We start from the raw sequence: 12,971 nt of genomic DNA, 5'->3' as shown, positions 1-12,971 counted from the left end.
GTGGCTGAGGCGGGAGGGTGGTTGCGGGGGCTGTGCTGAGGGGCGGCCTTGGATCCTGGGGGGGCTCCCTGCGCTCATCAGGTGGGGTGAGGGCTTGTGCCTGGCTCAGCCTCTCTGCGGACTGCGAGAAGCCCTGCGGTGCCTGGGAAGTGGGTTTTGAAAGGCTCTCAGGGCTGTGAAAGTTGTATCCTGCAGGGCAGGGCTGCAGGGGACTGGGGTTTAGACCAGGGTGCGAGGCTCAGGAGCTGCTCTGCCATTCAGACATCGTAACAGGACCAAAATGCGTGCAAAACAGTGTTGGAGGTACAAATGCTAAAAAGACTAGTGAAGATTAAAACCGTTAATTAACTTGGGGAAGCTTTTGGTAATTTAAAATTCTGGCTCTTTGCAGGTGGTTCTTGGTTTGCTATAATGGTGGGGATTAGGGCCTGTGTTTGAAGAACCTGCGCAATCTGCCTTTTGTGTGGTTCCCCCTTACCCGCCTGAGCATTGCCCCTGAGGCTAGGTGCCATTTGGAAAAATCCTCTCCCTGAATCTGGCCTGTGTGTCGTTTGGAAAAATCCTCTCCCTCAATCTGGCCTGTGCGTTGCCCTCAGGCGTGGTGGAGAGTTAATCCAGCGCAGTGCTTAGTCTCATGGTGTCAAGCCTTTAGCCTTTTCATGTCTTGTCATAAAGTTTGGATCAGCTCCATGGTGACCTGTGCTAGCTGCAGTGTCTTTCCACCAGCTGATGAAGTTGGGTTTAATTCTTTTTTCATGGCTTAGGTAAGCGCAGTGTAACCGATGGTATCAGTGAAACAGAGATAAAGGGGGGCTTGCTGATGGCTAGCAAAACGCTGCCCTGATTTCAACTTTCTTAACTTTCCTTTTCGTCAGGAGAAGACTGACGTGGAGGGAACGCTGTTTGTTTACACAAGGTGAGGACATAATGCTTTAACGTCTGCAGGTGAAACCTGTGGATGTGGAAAAGCTAGCTGGGATGGAGCCTGGCTGAATGGAGTAAGATGTTCCTCCTTGTTCAAGAGTGAAAAGAAACTGAAATTGGCAGAGGCAAATATGGGAAGAAAACACTGGGAAGGAGACATCACCTTGTATTTGAATAAGACTTCCAGATGTGATTTAAATCTCAATATGGGTAAACCTTAGAAATCTGTTATGTTGTTTTAAATAGGATGTAGCATTTGCAGTTTAAAAGGTGTCTGAACAAAAAAAAAAAAAAGTGAAATAAATAATGATATTCCTTAAACTAAGGGAATGGTAGAACTTACGAAGTATTGTGTTCACTACTTAGGGAGTTTTCATACTGCTTGTGTCTGATTATTCATTTTTCATGCATATTTCATCCAACATTTTGGATGGTTTTAGTGCTTTCTTTTAGCAGCAGCTCCTGTGGCGGCTTTTCAAAGCATTGGTTTCATCATTTATTCTAGCATGTACTTTAGATCTGTCATGAAGCCTGCCCTACATTTGGGTTTCCAAGTTAGTGCCCCAGCATTTCCCTGTGACTATTGCTAAAATCAGAAAATAATACAGTAAGCAGATCTTGCAGTAGCTGCTGGGATGGGACACCAAAGCAGAAACTTTCTTCAACATTTATGTTGATGAGGATCTGGTAGGAGAACTGAGAAAGCAAGAGATTGTTTTGAGAAGGTGAGAGATGTATGTGTGAAGTGACAGGGAGACCCAAGAGACTGTGAACTTTGTGTGAAGTGGGAATGCTGATTTCAAACTTTTGAGCTTTTTTGTACCAGCAGTGGAAATTGTCATCAGTAATTTTTCTAAGCTGCTTTCAGGTAAGTGGAGATGAGATGCTGTTATAATTACCACCACAAGAGGAAGGAACTGGCCCTTAGTTGTGCTAGCAGTAGTTGGAGGTGGCTAGTTGTGTACTGCAAAACAGAAGTAGTATTTCTCTGGTGTGTTGGTTTTAAAACTCCAGAACTGATGTGTAACCTGGCACTCCTAGCATCTCTGATCCTTCACCGTTCTTTCTGTTGGCTGAGGAAGTTTCCATTTACAGCAGAGATTGCTACCCTGGCTGCCCTATAGGCAACAGTATGGAACAGGTTTTGAGCTGTCAGTAACATCATACATTGCCCTCCCCATCAGTTTTAACTTTCATTCCCTGTGGCTTTGAACAAAGTCTTAAAGTCTTGTGGAAAAAACATTGCCAACAGACTGTAGGTTGGAGACCGCTGGTGTTGCCTTTGTTGCTTCTCATTACTGTTGTGACAATGTAAAGTAATGTGACCATTTTACTTGAGCTGATTTATTTATCCACCTGTCTCATCTTTGCAAATTCTGAGGAACGGTCAAAAAATCAGACTTCCAGCTGGGTTAACACCAGTGGAAGTGGACTGGTTTTTTGTTTGTGTGTTTGTTTTAAATAAAGTAGTGACTGTTGCAAACAGGGATTCTTGTTAAGGGTTCCACTTTTGTTTAATTTTCTGTTGACTCCAATCCTGTAATGCAGGTTCCTGTGCTTTGGATTTCATAGAGAAATCCACCCACCAGCAATTACCAGAGATGCCACTTTTCCCAAATGTTTAGCCATCATCTTTTCCTTTATTGTTATACTTGGTTTGAAAGTAATATCTCCTGTCAGGATCATGATACGTTTAACAGCTTGCTTTAATTAAAATTATCTAAGTGACTTGAAGTGTAACCCCCATGAATGAGCATAATGATTTAGAGTCGAGGAATCATAGAACTGTTTGGGTTGGAAGGGACCTTTAAAGATCATCTCGTCTAACCCCCCCCTGCCACCATCAGGGACATCTTCAACTACATCAGGTTGCTCAAAGCTCTGTCCAGCCTGACCTTGAACACTTCCAATGATGAGGCTTCCACAGCTGCTCTGGGCAATCTGTTCCAGTGTCTCAGCACCCTCACTTTTGTTCTTATGCTTTAGATGGTATGGAAAATCCTATCTGGAATGACTGCTACTACCTGCAGTTGTTAACCTGAGTGTTAAAAAATATACTTGCTCCCGCTCATGACTGAATCGTTCTAATTGCTGTTTTCTACTCCAGCGAGAAGCTATAGGGTAGATAGTGGTGGTTAGATAACATGATGCTGATGGTCTGGGACAAAGTGGCGTTTTGTAACAACTTGCCTGTTCAGAAGTTGTAGGCCTTACAACTTGAAGTGAAAATTGGACATGCAGATATGATTATGCTTTGCCTAAGTCATTGGACCTCAAATGGTAGTATTGCAGATGTGGCATACTCTCTGTAGCTACTGTGAGACCAGTGGTGCTTCTGTTATTCCTCATACATAATGTAGGTTTTTGACATAATTAAAAGGATTGCATGAAACACTGCAGGAGTCAGTTGTTATTTCCTTGGCAACCAAATTAGATTTTTGTAGTATCTCTTAGAAATAATAATAATAATAAAAAAACTAAAACATTTTAGAGAACTATAGAACAAATTCTAGTAATTTCTTTCTTTCCTTGACTTGATGTGATTTCTACTTGATAATTTTCAGATCAGCTTCTCCAAGGCATGGTTTCACAATTATGAACAGACTGAGCATGGAAAATCGAACAGAACCTATTACTAAAGACCTCGATTTCCAGCTGCAGGACCCTTTTCTACTGTACAGAAATGCCAGATGTAAGTATGTGATATGCTGGGTTAAATACTGAAGAAGTCAGCTCCTTCAGAGTCTGTTCTTTGTTAAGGCAGTCCAAATGATTAGACTGCAGCTTTCAAGGGCTGAAACTAGCTGGTTAACAGTTACAATTGAAGGAATACATTTTGGTTTTTGACGTGCTGCAAGAATTGCTCAGCGCTTCCTAAAATGCCACTCTTCTGAAGTATTAGAATGTGCTTAACTGTAATCTCTTCATTTAACTGACAAATAGTAGACTTTTATGGTTGTGTGTATGTGATAGGTGTAGAGACTCACAGAGATATCGTGTGTTCTGAATATACCCCAGTCAGTGTTGGGAAGTCTTGCCATAAAGCAGATCTACTGAGTGTTGGAGTAACACAGTACTGTGTTTATCTTACATGATTATTTTTATACAAGAATTAGCAACTGTCAGGCAAACTCAGAAATAAGTGGAAGACATGAAAAAGCTGTACTTTTACATGCAGATATACATACAGACTGTTACAATGTGCAATTATATGAGAATGAGCAGTTATAAATACACAGTTTATATCTGTACTTGGAAGCAGAGCTGTAGTATGATCTATACTTTGTGCTTGATGCGTAAAAGCAGATTGCAGAAATGTTTTATGAAAACTAGGATGCAGAAGTGTTCCCTCTGGATGAAGCAAAAGCAGAGGAAATTTGTGGCATGCAAAGCAGCCCAGTTTGATAATCTGCTAGACCTTTTTACTTCATAAACTTATTGGAGTTGGAAAGTATATCAAGAGGGAATCCTGTTGTTCTCACACACTGTGTGGTAGAAGCAATAGAGAAATAACATTTTAAATAACCTAAATGAAACTTCCATTTTTGAGAGTATTTGATAGGCTGACAAAGAATTGAAATTCCAAAAGAAACTGAAAAGAAATGCAGACATCTCCAGGCTAACCTAGACTAGACCCAAACATGAGGATTTTAAGTACCATGAGACCTCTTTATCCCACCTGATTTTGAAGATGTATATATAATCTTTTTTTACCTTATTTTGAAATTCCATTAGGAGTTCATGTATGTATACACTAATATCTACCTCTTGAAATCTGATGTATTAATTTTTCATTTTTGTTGAGACAAGTAGTATAAAGAGTAATTAGAAGTTGTCATATCTCTATGCTGACATGAAGTAAGACAATCTTTAGTCTGATTACTACATGTAAACTGTGAGTCGTTTGGGTTTTTATTAGGAGAAAAATTGGGAGTTTTGAGGGGTGTAAGCGGTTTGTTCACTAAGAGATGTCAGAATTTTAGATTTGCAGGGTCTCGAATAGAAGTACTAACGTGATTCTGAGCAGCGAGCCTATGTTCAAGTAACTTGTCTGAGGCTTTTGGCTAATTGTGCAACAGCAAAATGCAGAAGGCTTCTTTTCTGGGTTCTTCGGTCTAGGCAATGGTTCTTTTAGGGTAGTTACTGCTTAACCGTGTTTGCACAGCATCAAGGCCGCCTGTGTTTCTCACACTGCCCCACCAGTGAGTAGGCTGGGGGGGGCACAAGATTTTGGGAGGGGATGCAGCTGGGACAGCTGACCCCAACTGACTGAAGGGATACACCAGACCATATGACATGCTCAGCAATAAAAGCTGGGGAAAGGAGGAGGAAGGGGAGTGTTCGGAGTTATGGTATCTGTCTTCCCAAGTAACCATTACACATGATGAAGCCTTGCTTCCCTGGAAAAGGCTAATACCTTCCTGCTGATGGAAAGTAGTGAATGAATTCCTTATTTTGCTTTGCTTGCACACAGAGCTTTGCTTTACCTATTAGTCTGTCTATTTTCAACCCATGAATTTTCTTTCTTTTGCCCTTCTGATTGTCTCCCCAGCCCACTGAGGGGAGGGAGCAGCAGCTGTGTGGGGCTGAGTGGCTGGCTGGGGTGAACCCACAGCACCTACATGGGACCCTTTCTTCCTTACTGTGTATTTCAAAGTCTTAGCTACATAAAATAAAGGAACCTCCTCAACATTAAGTATCTGTTTTCACTAGGGTCTCGTCCAAACATGGTTCAGAATATCCATCTTGAATTTTCTATATGAATATTTTCCTTGTGTTTTACTTTATTATACAATTTGTCTTTATAATTTTTGCAAAAATAAGGCTTCAGGCTCCTTATTAAATGGAGTTTTCATTGAAAACTGGTGGGTTTAGGCCCTAATCTTATATTATTTTTATCTCCTGCTTACAAATAACAAGAGTAGTGATACCTGTTTACTTGGCAAAATAGCGGACAGTTTGGCAGTAATACTTAACAGGATCTGGAAACAAGTTATCTTTTTCTAACCTTTTGTTTGACTTGGTTACTTCTTACTCTATTTTTCATACATACTTTCTTATTAGATACAATAAAACTAGCAGAGTTTCCTCTGTTTTTCTGATTGGTATAGTTGCTTTCCCATGTAACAGGACTTACATTTAGGTTTTGTAACAATGTAAATTTCAGAAAAATACAAAAGCAAGCATTTTGAGGAATAAACAAGTCCTGCCCAGTGTTTTGTTTCTTCCAATATTCTGAATGTTTGTTGAAACGAACTTCATTTCAGTATAGCTGAATATCTGTGGCTGGTTGTATCACACAGTCTAAAATAAATGCTCTTGGCAGCAAAACATAGTACTTGTATACTGGGCAAGTCCTCCGACATTTTGTCACGTTACAGCTCTCATTTTGTAAAGATTGCTTTGCATTCAACATATGATTACAATAGAAAAAGTTTTCCAAAATTATACACAGTAAAATAAGTTTTAGGAATACATAAAATAAGAAAAAGGAATATTTTGATCTTACATTTTGCTTTATTGTATTTTGTATTTCTTCTATTGTTCCATATGATCTTTGTCATCTACAGCTGAAATACTGTCTAAACACCGTGTTGCAGTCACCTACAGTCTAATCCCAGGATTTTTCAGGCTGGATTTGGGATCCATGCCAGTTACTATTTGCACTGATCCACAATTTCACAGAAAAGTTTAGTTTGGAAAATCTGTTAGGCTAGAGCTAGGGTTATTCATTTCAAAGCTGGGACGGAAGCTCAAATTACAGTTTTTAATGCCAGCAGATATCCTTGTCCACCAAGAGACAGAAGGTTTATGGATAAAATAGGTATTTTGAAAGTGACCGAAAACTTATGCAATTTTAGACACTTTCTTTCTGAGAGCAAGACAGTTTTTGTTTAGATTATCTAATAATTCTAAGGGTTTTAAATAATTTCCTGGGTTCTATATTTGCGTAATCTTAACTACATAATAACTACTTTTTTCCTTAATCTTTGGTGATATTTATTGTCAAAACCAATGTTTAGAGACTGTTGCTTAAGACTCAATGCTGATTAATATGAGATAGTTCAAAAGAAACACATAACTGTAAATTATTGGTTAAAATAACTTCGTTTTCTCCTTTCAGCACTGATCAGCTATGTAATAGTGTACTTGCAGCTATCCAGAACTGTATATTGTACCAGCTGTACATGGGCGTATGCTGGGTTAGTGAATTATTTCTTCAGTCAACTGATTTATCGTTTTATCACTGAATACTGTTTTTCATGTTTACAGGACACAGCACTTGGTGAATATAAAGTTGCATATCTTAGAGCTAGCTTCACCTTGAGCATTTCAGCTGCCAGAAAAAAAATACAAGATCCTACCTTATAACAGTTATTATTCTAATTATGACAGTGGTCTAATACAGGCTAATTGGGTGCTTTTATGCTATAGCAAGAGAAGAAAGAAACTGTGTAACAGATCAACAAATATTCTATATCTGACTAGATTCTACACCTATTTGAACATAGAAGTTAATTTTCATTTCTGTGCCTCATTTGTAGCAAGGCCTTTGATCATGTCATCTCCTAGGCTTGAAATTGAATGAAGCTTCCTAGTGAGATGTGGCATATACTACTGAATTTGAGCTTTTGCAGAGGGTCAGGAAGTGGTACAAAAGCGGACCAGACATGCCTGGTTTTGGTAAAACTGTCTAGATACACGATATGTACATAACCTCATGCTAGTTTCAGTTGTCCAGTTTAACTTGCCACCATATGTTTATCAGAACCCTGAAAATTTAATATTATCTTCTCAAATTCACACACTGTAAAGACATCCAGTAGGTGGGATGGGATGGGAGGGAGAGTGAAGTTTGCCAGCTGTCCAAAGAAATACCATAAGTTTTGGCTTTTGTTTGTGGTTTTTTCTGTTTTTTTTCCTGTAGGTCATAATTATTTATCTATGAAAATTTTTCTAAATATATGCTTGGGGGCAAGTGATAGTAAAATGTTTAGGAAAAGATAATGGTGTATATTTTTCTTAAACTATTATTTTTCATTCTTAAATTCTATGTTACAGCATCCTAGAGCCCTCTCAAATAAAATAACTCATCTTCTTGGAGACTTATTGTGGCTCATTTCAGTTCAGCTTTCTAAGTAAATACGTCCTGGTAAAAAATACTAAATAGATAACAAGTGTCCCACTTCTGTAGGCATTTCTTAAGGCCTATGGACCCTGAAGTAACATTTCTCTTGTAAAGAACATCCTAGTTTGAAGATTATTAGAAGCTTACTTCCGAAGGGAAAGCAGGAGACAACTGTAATAGAATTTGAGTGATATGTAAAAATGAGTGTGTCATGAAAAACAATCTTCTTTTGGATACTATAGTGTCTTTTTTTTACCCTGAAATATGTTCTTAGTCTATACTACATTGTATATTCTGTAACTCAATATTTTAAATCTCTTCTTGCTTCTGAAATGTGTTTTTTATTTGAGAATGAAACCAGCATTTGGTGGTTAAATTTACTTGTGTATATATTTAGATTTAGCCTTCTGCATATTGACCAATAAACAACTACTTGCTCAATTGTTGCTATTGAAACAGGCAAAATAGATATTCCAGGCTTTGTTTTTACGATGTAATAGAGTTTCTGTTTGGTGTTTGGTTTTGGTAAAAACGTCAGTTTAAAATGGAGAGCCTTATTTATCAGCCTCCTACCTTCCAACATACAGCATCTGGTCCAATAACAAAAAAACCCAACAGGATGAACACAGTAAATTGAAATCTGTATCCAACTAATTATTCCCCAAATGCTCATTGGTCTTTTTGAATTTTGAAACAAATACTTTTCAATGTTTTTAACTTCATTCAATTTGTATTATTTTTCTCTAAATTCAGTGGTCTGCTGATTCAGAAATATTACATGGCTTTCTGTAGCCGCATCATTAAGCAAAAAGCAATGTTTTTGTCACAGCTGAATAACTCAAAAACAATTTTTTTGAGTTTAAGTTTGATTGCAAAATTGTTATTCTGGCCTGCTAGAACCTGCATATTTTGTTGAAGAAAATATTTTTATAGTTTAAAGCTCTTTGAAAAATGTTTGTCAATTTGGAACAAAAGTGTTTGAAAAGTGAAAGCTCAAACTATAGAAATTCAAAGTAATTTTGGCAGAAGGCCCTTGCCCTCTGTAGCGGTATGTTCTTCTCAGCCTGTTGTTTGCTAAACAGATTTGGCTAAAGCTTGTTTTTTAAAAGCCTGCCTGGACAGACTACTGCCGTTTGTTCAGAATATGAATGCTTGTGGTTTACCTGAGGCTCTGTCCTTGGAGACATTTTTGTCTCGGAGAAATAAACAAATCACTCCTCCTTCCTATTCCACTTTCTCTCCTTTGATCAGCATTATAAAAATTCATCATGCATCCAGCCAGACAGAACAGCAGCAGAGGTCACGATTATCTTCTCTAGATGTTACTGACCTTAAAGTGAAACCTCAGTTTTGCTGAGAGTATTGGAATGCTAACACTGTTAAGCATAGATATTATTTTCCTTTTTTAAATTTAAAAGGAAAATATGCATACTGAAAATAGTAAGAGTTGATTCTAAACCCCGAAAATTAAGGTCGCAGCATGCGCTTTGTCACATTGCATGTTTTGGTTGTTTTTTTTTTTTTGAAACCTGTTTTACAGTTTGCGTCCAACTTAACTATTTTATAGTTTGTTATGTGCAAATTTTATTGAGAGAAGCAAATAAATAGGAGCAGGAAGAAACTTGCTTATCAGATGTATAGTGATGGTAATTTTTTTTTTAATGTGAGATGTTGTCTACCACTCAGTTTACTGACTTCCTTGTACCTGTACTCAGAAATTATCTGTTCTTAGACCAGTTTATAAAAGCATATATAAAAGCATTACTAATTCCCTACTACATTTCCCATATAGTTCTTCCCTTTGCGGTCTATACTTCAATCTACTAGTGATTTTAATGTGCTTAGAAGATGGTAAAAATTGCTTCAGAATGTCAAGAAAAATAATAAACTGCCCTTTGGAAATGGTATAGATATTGATTTACATGTTTATAAGTAAAAACATAAAATATGTACATTTATATATTAAATTTTTGTGCTTTCTGTCTTTCATTTTAATTTTCAGGGATGCCTAAAAATCTTTAATACTTGCCTGTTGAGATATAAAAATATTATTGTAACTTGATGGCATAAGTAAATGCTATTTTGCAGTCGGCTGTGGATGGACATGTAGCAGTGCTGGCTCAAGGCAGGTGATTTTTAAGATCAGGAATCATAATCTTGCTGTCCAGTGATTAGTTGGTTTGCCTGTTCTAGAGTATGCAGCCTGATAGGCCTATCTTTGTAACTAAACTCTGCTTGAATCTGTGGAAGCAGGAATGGATTTTTAACGTAATGAAAGGGACAGGATAATTTGTAAAGAAGTATGCATATATGCAAATTACTTTTAAAAAAATAAACTGACTGAAAAAGTGCCATAGAATATACTTTTCTGTGGTAACTTGTAGTTGATCATAATTTCTTTTCCTAACTTTCTTACTGAAGCTAGCCCTATTTGGAGCAGAAGGTTGGACTAAATGACCTGCAGAGGCCCCAACCAAACTAAATAGTTGATATGATTCCAGGATTAGCAGATATTGGTTAATTCTACTTAAGAGTGTTTGGAATTTTTTTGTGCTTATTGTGGAGGGTAAATGTAGTTCTGTGATTTAGGTTTTTAGGGTTCAAATAAAAAAAACACAAAAACCAAAGCAGGAACTGTAATACCCCCTTTTTGTTTGTTGTTTTTAAAGCAAAATTGTTTGTACTAGTAAGTATTTCTAAATTTATTTTTTTTCAGAGCTGCCTTATTATACATATTTTCCTTTAAATACAAGATGTGTTTTTCAGTGGAAATTATCCATGCCAGTTGTAAAGGCCTTAAGATTAAGGTACAAGTTTTGATGCATAAAACCCATGTCCCTTGTCACCCCGCCCATTTCAGCACAGATATTTCTATTCAGACTTTCCTAAAAGGATATTTTTGTTGTTTCTTCCTCACTCTTCCTACCCTGAGGATTTGGTACCAGTTGTGGAAGTGTTTGAGCAAAGCAAACAATTTAGAATGCTTTGCTTTTGTCAAGTGGCTTTTTGGAACTGTAACTGATGTCTGCAGTCATCTTTTTTGCTCTAATGATGCGTTTCTGCTGTGTGATGAAGGTGGTAAAAAAAAAAAAAGTGGAAGGGAAAGAAGTGCAGTAATCCTGACATAGGTTTTCAGTTATGTGGAACGATGAAGTCCAATCGAAAGTCAGAGAAACTATATGTCATGTGAGAAGAAACAGGCTAAGGAGCTAAGATAACAAAAGCTATGTAGTTTTTTGATGGCTGGTAATTATTTTGTGTATGGTGGAACTGTATCCCTGCCTGGGCAAACAAATTGTTAGGAGAAGTAAATGGAGTAGAATTAAAAGCATGTATCAAGCATCCTGCAGTTGTGGATGAGTTTCAGTATAGAATGGAAGGAATATAATACTGTGTATATCTGCTAGACACAGTCTTTGTTTCCCATTTATGGATGTCAGTTTATAAGCAACATATTGGCTTGTCTGGACGTTTACTGCTGAGAGTGTACTGCCAGCACTGGGAATTCCGGACATCTTTTCAAGATAAGATAGGCATATGATGCAGTAAAGCTCAAGAGTTCAAGTTGGAACAGACAATTTTTTTTTAAAGCAGTTATTTTCATGTGACTACCTGTATACCCACTACTTCATACACACCTCCTTGTATAGCATAAAATGGTAGATGTTTCCAGATCAGTGTAAATATGTACATGAATGCCTACATACTTCTTCTGCAAATGAAAATATTAGAGAGCTAGTTGCTTTTTAGAAATCTCTCACGTAACCCCCTTTTCAGATTAGTCCCTTCACACGCGCGCACATGCATTTAATATTTCGAGGTTTTGTCTGTTTTAAGCTTCTTAGCCTCTTTGTCTACAAAAGAAGCCCTTCTTCTTTCTTGTTCTGTATACTTGCATGCCTTTTTTTTTTTTTTCCCCCCTCTCTTGTCAAAGTGGAAGCAATGTTTATTAGATGCTGAAGACAATATATTACCAAGAGAAGCCATCCATCTACTTAACTCCACAGATTTGAGAATTACCAGAATTATCTAAATCCTGTGGTAGTGTGATCACACATACAGGACTTCACAGTACATTATCCTCAACTATTACTGTAAGTTATTAGTGTATTTTCATACACTGTTCTATTTAAATAGAAAGGGAATACTTATCCCAGCAGGTAGATACCAGTACAGTTTGTGTGCACACAACTGGGTAATGTCATCTTACCTCCAGGTTTGATGTAGAAGCAGTTAAGCTGAGTTTCATGCACCAGCTTCCCCTTATACTTCATTTCAGGTTCCCCTGGCTGGTGGCTGGGTAGCGGGTGATAGGCTTGCCGAACAAAGGCTTGAAACATTTTAAAATTCCAAGGAGCGTTGAAACAGCTGAACTTGAGTATATTTTCTATATGTAGTAGAGGTAAATTCCTTTTGGTCAATTGTTTCTTACTTCAGAGTTATTTTATGTAATAGCCTTGTACAGAAGTTTAAACCTGAACGTTACTTTAAATTACTGACAACTTGGTTATTTAATCTAGAAACTATTTTCTAGCTCTTTTAAACCTTTGCAATATCTCTTGCATTATCCTTCCTTTCCTTGCTCTTCACTCCTAATCCTTTTCTTGTCCTCTGTGCCTTATGCTCAGTTGGAGCCTTCTCCTCCCCCTGTGGTTTTTCAGGAAAACTTGGATTGAGAAGTGAAGATAATGGGCGCCATCCACCCGTCAGCTCATCACCTCACCGAGCCATGACGATCTCTGGTTTGTGTATATCAGCACGGACTTCTCTGATAATATCCTCTTGTGTTTGAAAAAAATAGGTTTATCTAGTAGGGGGTGGACTTCACTCCTGACATAGCCAGAAAACTTCTCTTGGAATGTGATCTTGCTCACTCGCACTCTTTTATATGTGTGTGTATATATATGAAAATATTTGT

The 12,971-nt window shown here is 37.7% G+C and overlaps 2 protein-coding genes across 7 annotated transcripts in view; one reads left to right on the top strand and one right to left on the bottom strand.

Moving 5' to 3' along the window:
• CACNA1C (calcium voltage-gated channel subunit alpha1 C) overlaps window positions 1-12,671 on the bottom strand; it is a 490,677-nt gene extending 478,006 nt beyond the window's left edge. For all 5 annotated transcript variants that reach the window (XM_069807710.1, XM_069807711.1, XM_069807713.1 and 2 more), the window contains exon 1: window positions 12,264-12,671. In XM_069807710.1, coding sequence (XP_069663811.1) covers window positions 12,264-12,393 — 130 coding nt within the window. In that variant the 5' untranslated portion in view covers window positions 12,394-12,671. The remainder of the gene's footprint in view (window positions 1-12,263) is intronic.
• DCP1B (decapping mRNA 1B) overlaps window positions 1-12,971 on the top strand; it is a 46,511-nt gene that overhangs the window by 366 nt on the left and 33,174 nt on the right. The window contains exons 1-3 of one of the 2 annotated variants that reach the window (XM_069807725.1): window positions 53-764; window positions 876-916; window positions 3,489-3,616. In XM_069807725.1, the coding sequence (XP_069663826.1) occupies window positions 3,520-3,616 (97 nt within the window). In that variant the 5' untranslated portion in view covers window positions 53-764; window positions 876-916; window positions 3,489-3,519. Of the gene's footprint in view, window positions 1-52; window positions 765-875; window positions 917-3,488; window positions 3,617-12,971 lie in introns of those variants that run through there. The other variant, XM_069807724.1, reaches the window with a different exon arrangement.

The sequence above is a fragment of the Haliaeetus albicilla genome, chromosome 19 (genome assembly GCF_947461875.1).
Source record: "Haliaeetus albicilla chromosome 19, bHalAlb1.1, whole genome shotgun sequence".
NCBI lineage: Eukaryota > Metazoa > Chordata > Aves > Accipitriformes > Accipitridae > Haliaeetus > Haliaeetus albicilla.
This window is presented reverse-complemented; position numbering and strand designations above follow the sequence as displayed.